At 41.3% G+C, this 18845-nt stretch overlaps 1 protein-coding gene across 2 annotated transcripts in view; it reads right to left on the bottom strand.

Moving 5' to 3' along the window:
- The window catches only part of SYNPR (synaptoporin), a 340390-nt gene that overhangs the window by 119128 nt on the left and 202417 nt on the right, over nt 1-18845 (bottom strand). For both annotated transcript variants that reach the window (XM_017875010.1, XM_017875011.1), the window contains one exon: nt 11331-11455. In XM_017875010.1, coding sequence (XP_017730499.1) covers nt 11331-11455 — 125 coding nt within the window. The remainder of the gene's footprint in view (nt 1-11330; nt 11456-18845) is intronic.

Below are 18845 nucleotides of genomic sequence, written 5' to 3'. Positions count from 1 at the left end.
TACATTCAGTCATTGGGAAGCTCTGGTGGGAGACTGGAGGGTTAGAGCAAGGGAAAAACTAGGGAATTTCACCCCTTTCTCTTGTTGCTTTGGTGAGCATCTCTTATAGTAGCTGCATCCCTTCCTTGGTTCCTGAACCCACTGGACGCCTTCTCTCACCATGTTCTCAGCTTCTGCTAGACGGGCTCCACCCTGGGCTCTAACAAGACCACTTCCTCTCATTGTGCCTCTTGCCTAGGAGTCAATACATTTTGGAAAAAAAAAAAAAAAAAAAGGTGGGGGGGCAAGAGTAAACACTTTAGGCTTTATGAGTCAAAAGGCAAAACTGAAGATAGTATTTTGTAGGTACTTATGTAGCATTTAAAGCATAAACATTTAGGCCGGGCATGGTGGCTCATGCCTGTAATCCCAGTACTTTAGGAGGCCGAGGGAGGCGAATCACTTGAGATCAGGAGTTTGAGAACAGCATGGCCAACATGGTGAAACCATGTCTCTACTAAAAATACAAAAATAGCTGGCATGGTGGTGTGTGCCTGTAGTCCCAACTACTCGGGAGGCTGAGGCACGAGGATCACTTGAACCCAGGAGGTGGAGGTTGCAGTGAGCCCAGATCACACCACTGCCCTCCAGCCTGGGTGACAGAGCAAGACTGCCTCAAAAAAAAAAATTATATATAAGCATATACACATAAGCCTTTAAAAGTGTAAAAGCCATTCTTCACCTGTGGGCCATATACAAACAGGTGGGGGGCCAGCCAGTTCTATTCAACAGCTTTTCTTTGTCAATCCTTGCTCTACCCTTAGGGGTGGCTTCCCTCCGTCGTTCATCTTCAGATTGCCTCAAGGACCCTTTCCAAATCATCCAAACCCTGTGTACCTAATTCTCTACATTAACTTTTTGTAATTGAACCACCTGGCATGAGCTCTCTTTTCCTGAATGGACCCTGACTGATTTGGGCAATGACTTGTTTAAAATCATATTCCATGAAGTGGGATTATTATCTACTTCATAAATTTCTTATTGCTTTCTGGTCTTCAGAAATATGTTCACAAACACATCTCAATGGAATTGTGCAGATTCATCATTCAAGTCAAATCTGCGGGTTGTCTTCTTGTGTTTTGACTACTCACACAGTGATGAAAAACTAGTGGCTCCACCTGCAATCCCTGCACTTTGGGAGGCTGAGGTGGGTGGATCACCTGAGGTCAGGAGTTCAAGACCAGCCTCCCAACATGGTGAAAACCCCATCTCTACTAAAAATACAAAAATTAGCTGAGTGTGGTGGTGGCTGCCTATAATCTCAGCTACTTGGGAGGCTGAGGCATGGAGAATCACTTTAACCAGGGAGGCAGAGGTTGCAGTGAGCTGAGATAGTCCCACTGCACTTCAGCCTGGGTGACAAAGAGAGACTCCATCTCAAACAAAACAAAACAACCCAAAAAACAAAAAACCTAGTGGGTCCAAGGGGTGCCCATGAACCAAAATCAGGAACAAGAAACAAAATATTAAAGTTGGTCCCTAGACTGACACACTACCCAACATCACTGAGAAAAGTGATGGAAAAACTAACGAACAGGACTGGGCTGTAGATGCACATTACCGTTGGAAGTGGGGCCTGGAAAACCATGCATGGCATGCTACATACCATGCCTTCCCTCTCTGCTGCCTCCACGCTGGGTCAAGCCACCACCATCTCTTTCTTGGATGGCTGCAGCCACCTCCTTACTGGCCTTCTTGACTTCACCCCTGCTCCATGACCTCTTAAGTGAATTTACTTTTATTAGCCATAAGCAAGATCTTTTACAAAGTATGTCTCCTTTCCAATGCCTTCCCATTTCACTCAACATCAAATCCAGTTTCCTCCTATGAACCCACAACACCCTACAGGATCCAGTCTCTGCCTCCTTTTTCAACTTCATCTCCTGCACCTCTCCTCTTCCTCATTCCAATCCAGCAAAACTGGTTTCTTTGCTGGTTCTCAAACTCTCCCCAAACTCAGGTTTCAGGCCTCTGCTCTTGTCCTTTGCCCTCCCTGGAACATACCCCTCAGACATCTTTGAGGCTCTCCCTCTCCTAATTCTTTCAGGTCTGCACTCAAATTTCATTTCACCAGCAAGGTTTTCCCCCAATCAGCTAATCTAAAATAGTACAGCTTCTCTCTTTATTCCTTAATCTTCCTAATTTCCTCTCAAGACTTTTACCATTACCTGATACCTACTGGGATTGCATCCCTGTCTCTTTGCTGTCTCATGTCACTCCCCTCTCCACTTAGGAGTCTCTCTTTATTCCCCCAGATTCCAGTCTTTTCTCTCTAAAGGCCATGCCCATGCTTTTCTCTTTGCTTAGAACATTCTAAGTGATGTTCCCTCTGAGTATGTATTATTTGGTCCTCTCCACTCCCACCAATACTTATTTTACTTCTCTGCACAATGTTCATTTTCTTCATAGAAATTACATTTGTAAAATTATGTACATGCATATATGCATATATATGTATTTATTTATATTTCTCACTTCTTTGTCTTTCTCCCATCTCCAACTAATTGTAAATTTTGTGAGGGAAATAGTCATGTCTACTTCACCAACAAATGCATACCAAGTGCCTATGTAATTCACGGCCTTATACACTGCAGGTGCTTAATAAAGAATTAATGAGAATAATTAAATTATACAGGATGGGGTCATTCACAGATCTAGAAAGAATGATTGAAGGATCTCCTTATCCTTCAATTAGAAGCTGTTGGTTGCCCACCTGTATCTCTCTTGTTCTCCCCATTTCTGTATACAATGATGGCTTTCTAATGTCAGCATCCATGAATTTGCAAGAAGACTTTCTTCAGCTGTAGGCACATGCTAGGTCTGCATGCAGTCCCAGGGAATTAACACCCACAGGAGCAGCTTTTGGCCAGTGACCAACAGGAGTGGGGGTATAATTACTCAGCCTCATCACCTGCCAGATGGATTTACTGTTGGGGCATGTTGCCCACAGTTTCCTAAAAATCTTAGATGCCCTGGTTGCCAAAGGTGGTATCTTGCCAATTAATCTAGCTTTCTTCCCTTCCCTGTCTCATGTCCCCATTCCTTACTGGTGCTTCCAGGATCACCTTCCAAGAAAACTACTCGCACTCAAATCCTGGTCTCAATATGTGCTTTTGCAGAAACTCAAACTAAAATATACATTCTACCCAATTCCCCACCACCACTCTCCTTTTGGGGAAGCATTGCAACAAAAGTGTTCCAATCTTGCAATTATACAGATTGAGAGGGGAACAGTGGGGTGGAGATGGGGTAGACTAATTTGTCATTCACTAACTTTTTTCATTTAACCTCTTTCATGCCAACAGCCATGGTGCATATTTGGATCATTTTCTGTGATCCCCAAGACGTTCCCTACAAATGATAGTTCCTCTCTTTACTACAGAAACTTCCAAACAGGACTGTCATACTTGGTCTACAGCTGAATTCTGGTGCCAATTTCTTTCACTAGACTCCCTTAATAATAACAGCCACAACAATGATAGCAACTCAGGGAACATTCAATGTGTGCCAGACTCTGTACTACACAACTAACTCACATTATCTAATTGAATGGTTACAACCACACTATAAGGAAGGTACAGGTATTATTGCCTTTTTATAATAAGGAAACTGAGGCCCAATAAAGTTATGGGCCCAGGACGCTTCCACTGCACAATTCACTACCATTTAGGGAGCTATGTCTTGCCCAACCACTAGGCAACAGAGTTTGGATTTGGTTAGAAATTCACCATTAGCCCTTTGGCCACACCACCTCTACGTCTCCCAAAGTCTCTGCCCTGTAGCACCACCAAGTCTCATCATACACAAAATTTATTTTAAGGCAAAACATTAGAATGAGATGCTGTAGCTATAAAGTTTCTGAAATTTTAGGCACAAAGAGTGAAACCCTTTGGTAATGAGAAACAATAAATGAATACTTAAATGTAATTGCAAGTGCAGCATTTCCTGAACACAAGATATAAAAAATTGCAGCCCTTCACACTTTTATTTTCCCCAAATTGGCTATCATGGTAAAAAAACAAAAAAAAAAAATGTTTCTCATCACTGCTCTTGGTTATGCATCTTAGGGATAAAATGCTTTCTTCCTGGCAGAGCTAGCGATACTAGATAATGGCCCAAACTCCACAGCTTTCTTGGCATCTACTTGCACCTGCCCCCGTGTTCCCAACAGGGGTGGGGGAACGACAGAGCAAGTGGCTAGAGTCATGAGCAGGGGAATGGTGCTTATTCGGCCAGCACCCAGCTGAGCAGCACCGGCTTTCCTCTCCCTCAATGTGGAACCTCTCATTGAACTGAATTTCACAGATCGCAAAGATCAGACTAAACCTCAGTATCCTACTCCACCGATGCCAACCTCCCAAAGATTATGCTAGTGCCACTAAGAGTTCTCCATTCTGTCACTTTGAGGGGGCGTTTTCATTCCCCCATTAGTTAAATTTTAAAAAAGGCCTAATAGTAATACATTCTAGGGCAACCCAAATAAACATTAAATATTTAAAAGCAAGTTAATCAAGAGACAGTTAAATATGTGCACCCTTTAATGTTTTTATATAGGCAGAGGCAGGGTTGAGGAAGATCCCATTCTGAGTAAAATATAATAAACTGGCCATTTGTTGTCTCAAGGGTAATTTTGCTAATTAACCAAAATAAATATCTTTTCTAGCACTCTAGTTGATTTTTAATTGCCCTTACTCGATAATGAAATAAAAATAATATGACAATGTATTGAATGTCAGGGTTCGTTTTGTTTTAAAGCAAGTATATATATAATATAATACTTACTTAGTAGTATATATTATATATATATGATTGTTCTTATTTAATACTTATAACAATACTATGAAATAGGTAACATTGTTTCTGTTTCACAGATAAGGAACGGAAGTGATAAGCAATTTTCTCAATATCATACAGCTAATAAGTACCTGAGTGGAGGATTTGAACCTATGTAGTCTGTCTCTAGAGTCCAAGCTACACTATATTCCTTCAGCTTTAACAGTGTAAAACAGTTGGCACAAGTGCGAAAAGAGTATTTGATTCACTCATAATCTTGCCACCTAGAAATAAATATGTTAACATTTTGATGCAGTGGTTATGACATAATCTTTATAAATATAACTAGTTTTTGTAGTTTACCCAAACCTTTGAGGAGGAAGGTTGTAAGGTTTATCACCAAATTTGGAGAATATACTTGGGATGGGCTGATCTAAAATACAAACTATGCCTAACCAGGTTTCATTTCAGAGGCCCCATGCAGCACCTCCAAAATCTCAGCCATCATCTGATTTTCAGAAAATCTGAAGCTGACATTGAAGGACACCCTACTATGACCGCCAATTGGGAGAAACCTACCATATATACTAAGATTCTACGGATGGAGAAAACCAACCATGGCTTCGTATGAGACCTGAACTGAAAACGACAAGGGGAAGTGTTGTGAACTGAAGTGACTGATTTCCAACCAAACTATTTGTTTGTTTGTTTGTTTGTTTTTGAATGAGTATTACTGCATAATACGATTTAGAGTGAGAAGAAGTAGGGATTTACTCTATCGATTGATCAATCAAGCAATTGATCAATCTAGCTACTCATCTATCTATCTTGTTTAAAGATAGTAATGTTCTCATGCAATGCCAATGTCTTAGGTTGGACTTCTAAGAAGCAGCCCCTGAGATCAAGATTTGAGTGCAACTCCTTAGAGGATTCAGCTCTGAAAACACCAATAAGACAGTGGAGAAGTGAGACAGAAAAGGTAAAAGAGGTGTTGAAAGGTGTGTTGATCAGGTTTGCACTGTGGGTGGATCCGTCCTGCTGGTGCCTCTGGGAAATGGTATGGTACATGACTTAGTGTTATGCCACATGAGGGGTGAGGAAGTTGGGATTGTTATCCTCCAACTCACATTTGTCATTGGGTAAAGGCTGCTCCAAGAGACATTACTCTCCAGTATTTCTTGCCTGCCCTGCCTATAGACCAAGCAGGTTCCAGTGGTGAGAGAAAGCCCTTTAACAGTCACAGGGACTTGTGGCTTAGCATGGTGGCCCACATCTGTAATCCCAGCACTTTGGGAGGCCAAGGTAGGTGGATCACGTGAGGTCAGGAGTTTGAGATCAGCCTGGCCAAAATGGTGAAACCCTCTCTCTACTAAAAATACAAAAATTAGCCAGGCATGATGGTGCACATCTGTAATCCCAGCTACTCAGAAAGCTGAGGCATGATGAAGGACAATTTTGCTAATTATCTGGAACTGTGATTACTAATCTCATATCTAAAATAATGCTTAAAATTGACAGCAAACAATATTTTTATCTTGATGAGGTCTCAAGACATGGAAGTGACATAACAACTACTTTATTTTTTATTATAAATCTTCTGTTATTCCCTATATTTAGTTGTTCTCAAATGAAGGAAGATTTTTACAAACTGAAAATCTTTTTTATTAGTTATTTGTTCAACCAAGGTCATAAATTTATCATCATGGCATTCAATGAGCTGGTTACTTCCAAGAAACAAGAGGTGAGCACCTTCTCTACTAGAAGGTCATTAAAAAACTTAGTCTCTTTCTCCACAAATATCATATCTTGAAGGCTTAAGATAAGCAAATTAGGGTCCTTCAAAATTGTCATTGTATTGGTCTGAGAGAAAATATACTGAATTCTATTTTCCATTCCCGAACAGCTCGGCATGCTTTCTCTCCAACTGAAATGTCCCATGAAAGTTTTAATAACCACCATTAACTATATTCGATGGCTTTTCTTGGTTTTCACTCCTTTCTTTCTTTGAGGTACTCAATGCTGCTGAATGGTAGCATCCATAAAGTTTTCTTTTTTTATATTTTATTTTATTTCTGTTTTTATTTATTTTACTTTAAGTTCTGGGATACGTGTGCGTAAAGTTTTCTTACCTTCTGAAAAACCTGAACTTTCTGGTTCATCCATCTTCTTTCCCATTTGGTCTTCTCCTGTTGGTCTCTCTCAGTGACCCCTTTCATTCATTTTTTACAAGCACTGGCATCCTCCATAGTTTCCATTCTGTCTCTCTTGGTGACCTCTCTTCATCTAGATGTGACTTCATGATGATGACTCTTAAAGCTTCATTTTCAGTATTCACCTCTCTCATCTTACATAGGGTTTAGCGTGAAACTTCCTGATAGAAAATTCCCCTGTGCTTCCAACAAGCATCTCAAACTCTGCATGATCAAATTCTAACTTGTACTCTCTACTTCAAAATAGATTTCCTTGTTATTTTCCTTTTGTCAGCTTTAACTTCTTCTTCCTATTCAAGGAATTATAAGGAATTCAAGGTGTCCTATAATCAGGGAAAAAAATGGCCTTTCTAACTTTATCACTTTTGTCCATCATAAATTTTTGTACTATTCACCATGCTCCAAACAGTCTGAACTTTGCTTTCTTCTTGTTTTTATTCAAATCATAAAATTTAAAAAATCTGAAAGTTTAAATTTAATTTTCTGTGTGATGTCAACAAAATGTTTCTCAGCCCAGTCTCCTCAAACAGTACAATAGTAGCCTTCTTCACAGAGTCTGTGTAATGACTACGTAATCTAATATATGTCAAAGTATCTAGCACAGTGTTTGGCACATTGTGCCTTTGCAATAAATGTTCACATGTCTGTTCATTCATTCATCATTCTGACCCTTCTCCAGTACCTCTGCCATGAAAATTTTTGTTCCCGTAGCCCCTTAACCTCTCAACTCTGTCCTTCTCTATCTTTTATTCATGTATAAGTTTAAAATGTTACTTGGCATTCCTAGAGTAGGCTTTCTACAAATATATTAAGTACCTTAAAATGAGACACCCTACTTTCCACTTCTGTGCATAAAGGAAGTACCAAAAATATGGAATGTAGAACTACTCTCCTGCTAGTTATCAAGTAAATTTCATATCAAATTTAGTATATTATTGCAGATAGAAAACAATTAAGTAGTAGTTGTTCATTTTAATCACAAATAATAAGGAAGATAAGGTGACGAATGTTTTATTTCTATGACAAAATGATACATTGCTGGATGTCAATTATTTCTGATAGGAATCAGGAACACATACATACGGTGCTGTAAAGGAGATATACACTTTGGCATATTTATTAGAAGCAGCACATTAATATTTTGTGAGTTATCTAGAATTTTCAACACTGACATCTTACATCCTAAAACATGTGTTTGATAACTGGTTAAGTAGCTTCCTTTCATGTATCATTTACAAACTAATTGTTTTTGTTCAAATGATTTGACTTTATTGTCCTTTTGGTCTTTGCAATACACTGAATAGTTAAAAGCTACTGAATGTTCTTATCTTATTTCTGAGATTATCATCAAATCATTGGCATCGGCTTGTGACATTTTAGAAGAAAATAACTTTTTTAAGCATAAGCAATGCTTTCATAATCTGCTACTTCAAATCGCTGAGTTGTCTCAACAGCTGCTTCTTGCCATTCACCTTGAAAATAGAGTTTTTTCATCTACTTCAATCCCTTTAGAATTTCAGATGGGGTTCCTATAAGTTATTTCTCTCCAGAAGCTGTGTCTTATCATTTCATCTCACTGGAAGCCATAGGATGACTCATTTTTAAAGAGTGCTTTTAAAATTACCAAGGTATAATATGCGTATTTCAATAAATTCAAATAATATCAAGTATGTAGAGTGAAAAGTAAATGTATGACCTCTGCATACCAGTCACACATCCCTCCCCAGAAGTAATCCCTATTAACGGTTTGTCTGTATCCTTCCAGACTTTACATTTTACAAATATATATAAACATATAGGTGCATAAGTTTAAAATTATATTCTGCATTTACCATTATGTTTTTTTTCTTAACATGCTGCTACTTACTTTCTCTTTAGTAATACATTTTAAACATCTTTCCATATCCGTACATTCACTTTTAAAACTTCTGCATAGGACATACGTAAATAATTCATTGAGTCTGCTTCCTGCTGATGGACATTCAAGTTTGTTTCAATCTTTAATTATTAACAACACTGAAGTGCACATCATTACATGCATATTACATGCATGTACTTGTGTATTTATATGAACATTTTTGAAGGTAGATATCTAGAAATGGTATTGCTGGATTAAATAGAATGTACATTTAAATTTTGATACCTACTTCCAATTGTCCTCCAAAAAGGCTTTATCAATATACACTATTTCCAACCACATGTGAGAATCTACATTTCTCCCCACGCTTTATAATGTTGGATATCATTACTTCTTACTTTTTAATTATTTATATTACCAACATCTTGCTAACCGTACTTCTTCTGAAACAAATGTCTTCATAATAATCTGTATAAATCCTGGCTTATTACTGAGATTTTCCTCATAATGGTACAGGTTATGAATATGTACATGGATAATGGTACATGTTAAAATATGCAAATGTAAAATTGAAATTGCAACCCTAGTAAATTAAGCTGTTTTGGAACAGTGTGTATATCTCCTAGATGAACATTAATGGGGGCAAATTACAAGACATTCTATAAAAGGAGATTGGCTAATCCTTCCTTAACAGTAGACAGTAAATGTAAGGTGTGGTAAGCAGGGTGGCAAACAATTTCTTGCTTTATCCTACAACAGTGGTGTTAGAATTGTTTCTAGGAGACCTAGGGTTCCCAGGAGATCTTACAGGTCTGTACGGTGGGGAGTGAGCAAGGTGTGTGGCAGGGAGAAGGCCGAGGAGGACTGGCTAGGGGCTTTAAGTTCCCTTCTTCTCCTGCTCCGACTGTCTCAGTAACTCATGTCTATTTTATACATGGAACTTCTGAGTGAGATAATGTTTGAAAGAAAAGCTGTGCTACTAAAAAATATAATGATTAACCATATTTGTTTCAGAATCCAAGTAAAAATCTTTTAAATGAGGGGGCTGCTATGGATGGCAATACATTTTGATCTAATTTCTCTAGTTGCCTTTCACTGGGCCAGTCATTTGAATTTGTAGTCTTGGGAAGAAATTAAAGAAGCCCAGTGCTGGAAACTGTGATTGAAGTGTCTTCTCACATTGTATCCTTAAGCAGGGATTTTATGAAATTAGATATCACCCTGCTCTCCCCTGCCACACCAGCTCAGGCGCTTGTTTCTAGTTCAGATAGGTCTCTTGATTACTCTCCTCCAGTTTGAGGAAAAGACTGAGAGTCCTAGGCTCTGGTAGTTCAATGTTTAGGGGCTTGCTGCCTTTTAAACCTTGAGAGACTGACTTTTAAGTTACCTGCTCCTGCCACATCTCTTAGTGGGAAATCACTGCAGAAGCCATGCCGAGCTTATGTTTTCATGTATAATGTTACCAAGCATCCCAGCCCTGCTGTCCGGCCATTGGCAGTTCTCATCTCTTGTCCTAGATCCTGCATGTTAATCTGAAAGCATGCGTTGTCTTGGCCACTCTCCTCCAGAAGCCAACAGGTTGGTCCAGAACTTTCAGAAGTCAAGCGCTTGCATGTCCACTTCCACCAGCACAGCACAGCTCTTATTACTAAATTTCCAGGGATTATGTGCTTAATATTTCTGAGCTTTCTATTCTTTTACTCTTTTATTAGCTAGTTAGGAGAGTATCTACTTGAGCAAGGTATTTGCAACTTTTGTCAGCTCTACTCTTAAAAACCAGTAAGAATATTGGTATCAATGCTACCTTTCTACGATGATTCATCACCTATGAACGGAGTCATCTTTGTCTTAGACTAGGAACAGTTCGCTTAATATATATTAAGTATACATATACACATATATATACTTTATATATATAATATATAATATAATATATATACACACACACACATATATATACTTAACATATAAATATTAAGGATGTGTTCCATAGTATACAGATACTCTGGGATACTCCGCGAAAAAAAAGTTTCTGCAGTCAAATGTATTTGGGAAATAATCTGTCATTCTTGATTCAAAATGTGCATTAGAAAGGCAAAGTGCTAAAAATATTTCTTGAATTTATTTGATCGTACTTTAAAATTACTTCTCCAGTTTCCCTTTCTTTTTCTCTCCCTCTTTCTCTTTGTAGCAAGTTTTTTTTTTCTTTTTTCTTTCTTTTTTTTTTTTTTGGAGCAGAGTCAGTTCTGTCTTGAAGGCACAGCTCATAAATCCTCCCAGTGCCCACACTAGGTGGTGAGTGGGCACAGTGTTTGGGCATTCCGTGGGTGCAGGCAGAATCCTTTCTGTTTACCCAGAAGTCCCTGGAAGACTGCACTTTTCTGAGACAAAGCACAGAAGAAAGAAAGACCCCTCTGTGAGGCTAGCAAGCATGAACCACCATTCCCTACCTGAATGGGTAGGCAAACGCTATGTCGATGCTGAGGTTACTTTCTGTCTTGTTGACGCAGTCCACACTCAGCCGCAGGCCTCCAGAATAGCCACCACATGTTGCAAATGCAAAGATTGCAAAAAGCTGTGGAGAACAAATAAACAAACAGAAGGCAGTTATTAGGATGATGTTGCTCTAATGAGATATATCAAAAGCAGCTTAATATCTGGCTTGAGAGAAGTTATGGTCCTTCTGAAGAAGAGCATTGCACTTGGTTCAGCTGGAAGATGAAGGTAGAATGGAGTGAGGACTGGGGACGTGGTGTCTAAAATAATTGTCTGGCAAGTGAGAGAAATGTGGCTTGGAGAATAAATAAAGACAAACCAAAATAGCTGTGTTTGAGTGTGTAAATAGCTGTCATGCCTCAGAGGGCACAGGCATAATTGCTTAGTTAAAGGCCTGGAAAGCACTGCACCAATTGGTTAATAATGGATGTCTCCAGGTAGGAAGATGTGGGGATGTATCCTGCTCTCTTTGTTTGTCTGTATTTTCTACCACAAATATGATTGTCTTTTGGAATAATATATATCAGTATTTCAAAGTCATGGTCAGAGAATTCTAGAGCTAAGAGTTTGAGGAAGAGTAGGTGAGTTTCTAAGAGGTGCTATTTTAGAGCACAAGATCTTAGTACATTTCAGCTTCCAACTTTCACTGGTGGTTACATCTCTGTGTTGGTTGCTGCTTCTAAGTCAATATTAAAAGTTTCAACAGTTAATGTCATGGTCTGTCCTGGTGTAGAATGTGAATCTGTGGGGAACCAGGCACCAATAATTAGGAGCAGGGACTCTGAGAAGTCTCCCAGAAAGAAGAGACACTTGGAAGACAGGATGGCCTAAGAGGGGACATAAGCAAATGCTAAACTAGTTCATTTCATAATTTGGCTAAGCTCAAAAGAATTTCTTGCTCATTTCGAAAGGAAGTCGATGAAATGCACCTAACACTAACATGCTGCAATATTCCAATGTATCTTTTTTTTTTTTTGAGGCGGAGTCTCGCTCTGTCGCCCGGACTGGAGTGCAGTGGCCAGATCTCAGCTCACTGCAAGCTCCACCTCCCGGGTTTACGCCATTCTCCTGCCTCAGCCTCCCGAGTAGCTAGGACTGCAGGCGCCCGCCAGCTCGCCTGGCTAGTTTTGTATTTTAGTAGAGACGGGGTTTCACCGTGTTAGCCAGGATGGTCTTGATCTCCTGACCTCGTGATCCGCCCGTCTCGGCCTCCCAAAGTGCTGGGATTACAGGCTTGCGCCATCTTAATTTAACTTTGAAATCCAGCTTCTTACAATAGTTTGGGGTCATTATTGGAAACACTAGATCGTTTTGCACAGTGAGAGGAGTTATTGCACAGAAGTCAACTGGGGTCAAGGGCTCTGGAATGTGACCTTGGGAAAGCTGCTTAATTTCCTCATGCCTTGATTTCCTCATTGAAAAATAGCATTGAGGGTAACTCTTCTGGGTCATTTTGCTATTTGTGGTATGACACAGACAGTTGCTGTGGCCAAGAAGGCTGCTGGAGCTGGCAAGATCACCAGGTCTTTCCAGAAAGTTCAAAAGGTGAAATGAATATTATCTATAACACCTGCCACCTCAATCTTAATCAGGGGTAGAAAAAAAGCCTCAGAATTTTTTTGTCTTAATTGGCCACTTAACTTTAGTAGGAAAAGACTGACTGATGATAACAAGGCATTGTGAAACCTTCACAGGCAAAGCAGTATTTTGTGAGTCACGTGTGTGTGTGTGTGTGTGTGTGTGCACGCATGTGTGTGGCAGTTTTAAGTGACTAGTTTTTAAAATCTGTATTTTAAAAATGGAAAGAACTTGACCAAAAGATATAAGGATTGTAGTAAGAGTGAAATGTGTTAACATGTGGAAAGCATTTAGAACAGGTCCTGGCACTGCATAAGCTCTCAATAAATGTTAACGAATATTACTGTAAATAGCAGATGCTCCTTAATAAGATGTTCCGGGCCATAAAATAGGAAATTTACGCTTAATCCCTAGCTAAATCTGTCTGGCTGTCTGCCCCAGTGAATCAACATCCAAGCAGTCCAGAAAAACTGATCTTTTTAACTTTGTTAGCTTTTGTTGCACAGGCTTTGATGAAGCATTCAGAAGCTATTCCAGCTCACTCCACAATTTAGGGTTGAGACACAGAACGCTGAAGCTGAAAGGAATCCCATCTTTAGGCCCCTGGTGTGGACTTGCTTACTCCTCATGACTAAATGCTCTCTTCCTGTAACCAATTAGTATTAGTCGTATTAGTAGAAATAAAGAGAAAGTTATTTTAATGGTTCAATGCTTAATTCTAGTTTTCATCAGCCAACACTGGATGTCGCAACCCTTTGTGCCACATCAAGATAGCGTCTTTGGTAAGAAAGAATGGAATGATGGAGTCCAAAGCCCCATGCTGTGGCAATGGAGATAGCCCTTTCTGTCTCCAAGTTTCCTTATCCATAAAACAGGGACATCCCCTATGTCTCTCTGAATTTCTGAGAAAACTAAGTGAGATGGAATATGTATTTACATGCTACCCTCTTCCAATTCATACAGAGATTTGTGTGACATTTACATTTCTCTGGGGCCAGGAGTCCTAAGTGTGTGATAGGCAATTGTGCAGGTAAAAGTAAGAAAGGATTGTGCATTGTGGCCATTTTAAAGTGCCTACTATGGGCCAAGTATTGTGTCCACCACTTAACATACATGGTTGTATTTCCTAGTGGCAACAATGTTGTGAGGCATGTGTGCATGGAGCTTAATACTCCTATAAGAAAGATATGGTAGAATAGCATAATTGTTTCAAAATGCTTCGTTCAAAAAATCCTTGAGACATTAAAATGTAGCAGATTGGAATTGAAGGATATAAAAACAAATGTCCATTTCAGTGCTTAATAGCTATAAAGAAACTACCTTGGCCTTTCATCTTATATTAACCGCTTTATATACAGTAAGGTATTATTAATACCATCATATAATAAACTTAAGAAGGAATGATAATTATGTATTCAACTAGTTCAAAATGTTAGATACATGGAAAGGAGGTGTCATGACTATTGAAACCACATACACCATAATTTTTTCTTGTCACTTCTCTTGAGCTCTGAAAACACAAGACATTGTAATCGAGTTAAATATGATACCTATGGGCTTTTGGGTTACATTTCTCCCTTCCCCATAGTCCTCACTGCTGTAAGGTACATGGATGTACTTTGGTCAACAAGTAGGCTGAGGCAGACATCCAGGCCTGCATGACTCAGCAAGTTTAGAGTGCAGGCACATACTCCACTAGTTATATACCCTGTTTGTGTAAGCTCATACTTGGCTCAAAGCCACTATTGTCTGGAAAAGATATAACTGCCCTGCTGATGTGCTCTTGGGCCCAACATGGCTCTTGTGCAGGTGCAGGCACCCAGAGAAAAAGTGAAGCTACTGATCCCTATAAGGGAGAATGACCATCTGGCAGATGGTCGGTTTGCTCGTGCCCAGAGAAAGAAAGAGTTAAGCTACTAATCCTACAGCTGGTCTTGCAGGCTGGCCATGCAGCTGTGCATGGAAGACAGCTGCTGGGAGAAGCCGCAGAGCCAGAGCAGACAATCAAGGTAAAGGTGTAAGTAAGCTGCTGATGAGAGAGCTGCTGAATAAAGCCACGTCTCATTTACCTGCTGTCTCTCAAGTGTTCTTCCAACTCCCTGCCCTATGTCTACCCACTCCCCTCTGCCCTCAGCTGGGGCTGGAACCTGACCCTGAGCGTGACACTTGGCGTAGTCATGGACCTAGCAATCGGCAACGAGGACAAGATGAGGTGAGTGAGTCTTCAGTCCCTGAGGGCTCTTGAATTGACTTTGTGGCCACAGCATGAGCTGTGATACCTGGTGGCTGCCATGCTGTGAGGATGAGCCCCAGTGAAAACATGGGAGGCAGTGGACAGGTCTCCTGTGAGTGTGGAGAAGGCGCTGAAGCACCTGGAAGTGCACGGCACTGAGAAAAAGAGTATGCCAGTAGAGTCAGATGGGCATTTGTGGCTGTGCTGTAGGAAGTGCACGTCCAGTCCCTGAAGGACAAGTGCAGGGAGGAGGAGGAACCTCCGTTGTGGGCTTACCCTGTGATCCACCAGAAAATCGAGCTTGAACAGCTGTTGGGTGTTCAAGTCCAGGGGTCAGCCCAGGGATTCCCTACCACAGTGAAACACATTTCCTATGGTGCCTGTGTCCCTGCTGAGTTGTGGGGGTTAAGCAAGTAATGTCGGCAGTCATGTACAGACTTAGTGAAAGTCATTTGAGAGAAGGACATTGCTGTGCAACCTGGTCCTGCTTGAGCATTCCAGTTCACAGGTTGCCTGCTGCAGTCAGGTGGAATTGTAAAGCCTTTTCTATTTGATAAGAGACTGGCTGAGATGCCCAGCTTGGGGGGCACTGGATGACCAGAGCCACATGTGAACTTGGCAATCCACTCGTCCCTGCACCTGGATAAGTTTCCAGGCAAGGCTGCATAGACAGCTATGAAAGCTGGTCAGTGAAAGCAAAACCTGTGTCCTTGCACCTTGGCATCAGCTGCTTGACTCCCCATTTGTGCACTGTGTATCTCTCCCGTACCTGAAAACGTTCTGGGGGTGGATATTTTACATGGCTTGGCAGCTGTGCCATCTATCACAGACTTGATGGACTGCATGACAATGGAACTAGGATGGTACAACTGTGTGGTGGACTTGACCAATGCATTTCTCTCCATTGACATTGCTCCAGAGAGCCAGGAATAGTTTGCCTTCATGGGAGGGCGAATCACAGTGTTGCTGCAGGGCTATATGTATAGCCCTACCATGTGTCATGATCTTATTGATGATGTTATGTTAACCTCTGATTCTCTTGCAGATTTAGAAGTGGCAATGCCTCACTTGCCTGGGATTGGGATGATAAGACTGAGGCAACCTTTCTGGCCAGGGGTGCCCATTTAAACTTAATGTACATGTGACCACAGATAGTTTCAGTTAGGGCTTTTAGCAGTGCATGGAGTGCCTCGGAATGCCAACAGACTTTTGGTCACAGCTGTGGAAGAGAGTTGAGCTCCAGTATTCCTTAATAGAGAAGCAGTTAGTAATAGCAGGATGGGTACATTCATGGGTAATGACCCCCACCTTCCCCAGACTGAAAACACAGTTAGTAACTGCATATGCTGCCCTTCAGCCTTGTGAGAGCATGGCAGGGTGGGTTATAGTCATTGTGTAGATGATTTACCCTATAGCGGGTTGGATGCATTCATGGGTAACAACCTCCCAGACTGGGATGGCACAGACATCCAGTTTAGTGAAGTGGGTTGCCTCCTTGGAACAGTGGAGTACACTGAGTACAAGTCCCTTAGCAGCAGAATTACAAGAAGCCTTGGGATCTGTAGTCCTAATGCAAGATAAGGCCATGGGGCCTAAGGCATCCCTAGACCCTGCGCCTTCACTGTTAGGAAGGGTGTCCTTCCATTCCTAATAGGGTATGGTATACAGATGGGTCTAGCCAAGGTGCTACTGCTGCCTGGACTGTTGTTGCAGTCCAGCCTAGTACTGACACCATATGGTTTGAAACCAGGCATAGGCAAAGTAGCTATTGAGTTGAACTCAGGGCAGTGTGAATGGTAATCACCAAGGAGGTGACACCTATGGTAATCCATGCCAATAGCTGGACAGCTCACTGAAGCTTATATGTCAGGCTCATGTGTCAAGTCTATGTGTAGATATCGGGCCCGTGTGCCCACAGCTTATATGTATAACCTGTACGTCCAAGGCCTATGTCTCCTTCAGCCTAGGGGGTGGAGTGTAAGGTACATGGATGTGCTTTGGTCAAGGAACAGGCCGAAGCAGACATCCAGGCCTGCATGACTCAGCGAGTTTAAGGCACAGGTGCATACTCCACTTGTTATATAATCTGTTTGTGTAAGCTCATACTTGGTTCAAAGCCACTATTGCCTGGAAAAGGCATAACTGCCCTGCTGACACTGTTCTCTTGGGTTCAACATGGCTCTTGTGCAGGTGCTGGTGCCCAGAGACAGTGAAGCTACTGACCCATGTAAGGGAGAATGACTGTCTGGCAGACAGACCAGGGGGAGCCAGGACACGGCTCAGCTTGCTGGTGCCCAGAGGGAGGAAAAGTTAAGCTGCTAACCCTACAGCTGGCCTTGCAGGCTGGTCATGCAGCAGTGCATGGGAGCCGGCTGCTGAGAGGAGCTGAAGAGCCAGAGCAGACAGCTGAGATAAAGGTGTGAGGAAGCCACTGATGAGAGAGCTGCTGAATAAAGCCATGTCTCATTTACATGCTGTTTCTCAAGTGTTCTTCTAGCTCCCCGCCTCATGTCCACCCACTCCCCTCTGCCCTCAGCTGTGGCAGAAACCTGACCCTGAGCATGACAACTGCTTAAAGGGAAACCATACTATATGACTGATAATAAATTAACATGGGTTTGGTGAGGATTGAACATACGATGTCTGTAAAACACTGGAAGAGTCAGATCCTTCTGAGTGAATAACTTATTACAAGGATGTTTGATTCTGTATTTTGGAGTGTGAAATCAACTCCTCCAGGGAAAATCAGCCAGTGGCCTGGTCCTATAATTGGAATACATCAAGACACAGTGAGGAGAGGGGACTGGAGGATCTCCAGGGGTCTGAGATTCTCTAGGTGTTGCCTTGAAAGAGTGGGAAGGGACTTCAGAAATCTTCCCACTGATTCCCCTCCCAGTTACTCGCCCAATCATTCCTCCTTACATGGGGAAGCAGAGCAGTTCTGGGGTGAGGCAGACCTAAGCTTGAGCCTATTTCCTAGATGTGTGACACTGGGCAAATCACTTCACTTCTCTAAACCTCAGTTCCCACATCTACCAAATCAAGACTAACATGCCTCATTCATTGGATGTTTAATGACAGATTTGCTATGTGCCAGCTGTTGGAGAACAAAAAAATTAAACAGTCACATGAAAGACAAGGATAAGGAGTTTCCCACCCACCATGGGGCTTAATGCTAGATATGGGAGACACAACCAAAAACCACATACAAATAAAATAATCTCAAATTGTGTTACACATTTTGAGGGGAGTTATTCTGGACAGGAGGTTACACCTGGCGAGTATTACATTTAAGCTAAGACCTGGAAGATGAGTGAGAGGAAGCCCTGTAAAAACTAAGAGTTGGAAGTAGGATCCCGGTCTCTAGACTTCCCAAGTTAGTATTCTAATTAGCTCTATGGTTGTGGGAAGAATGATGTTTGTTTGTTTGTTTGTTTTTGCCATATCGGTAAGAGTTGATTCTCAAACGATCCAGTCTTCTTCACCCAGAAATGTACCATGGGTGCTTTGGTGACCTGAGGTTCTCCATGTTTCTCCTGAGTGTCTCATAAACACATACCTGGAAGCTCATTACCAAAGCAAAGCAGGTGATTTGTCCTTTCTTTCTCTTTCTTTCCTTCCTTCTTTTCTCCTTCCTTTCCTTCCTTCCTTCCTTCCT

The sequence above is a fragment of the Rhinopithecus bieti genome, unplaced genomic scaffold (assembly GCF_001698545.2).
Source record: "Rhinopithecus bieti isolate Rb0 unplaced genomic scaffold, ASM169854v2 scaffold_8601, whole genome shotgun sequence".
Lineage (NCBI taxonomy): Eukaryota > Metazoa > Chordata > Mammalia > Primates > Cercopithecidae > Rhinopithecus > Rhinopithecus bieti.
The sequence above is the reverse complement of the archived record's forward strand: the minus strand, read 5'-3'. Positions and strand labels throughout refer to the sequence as shown.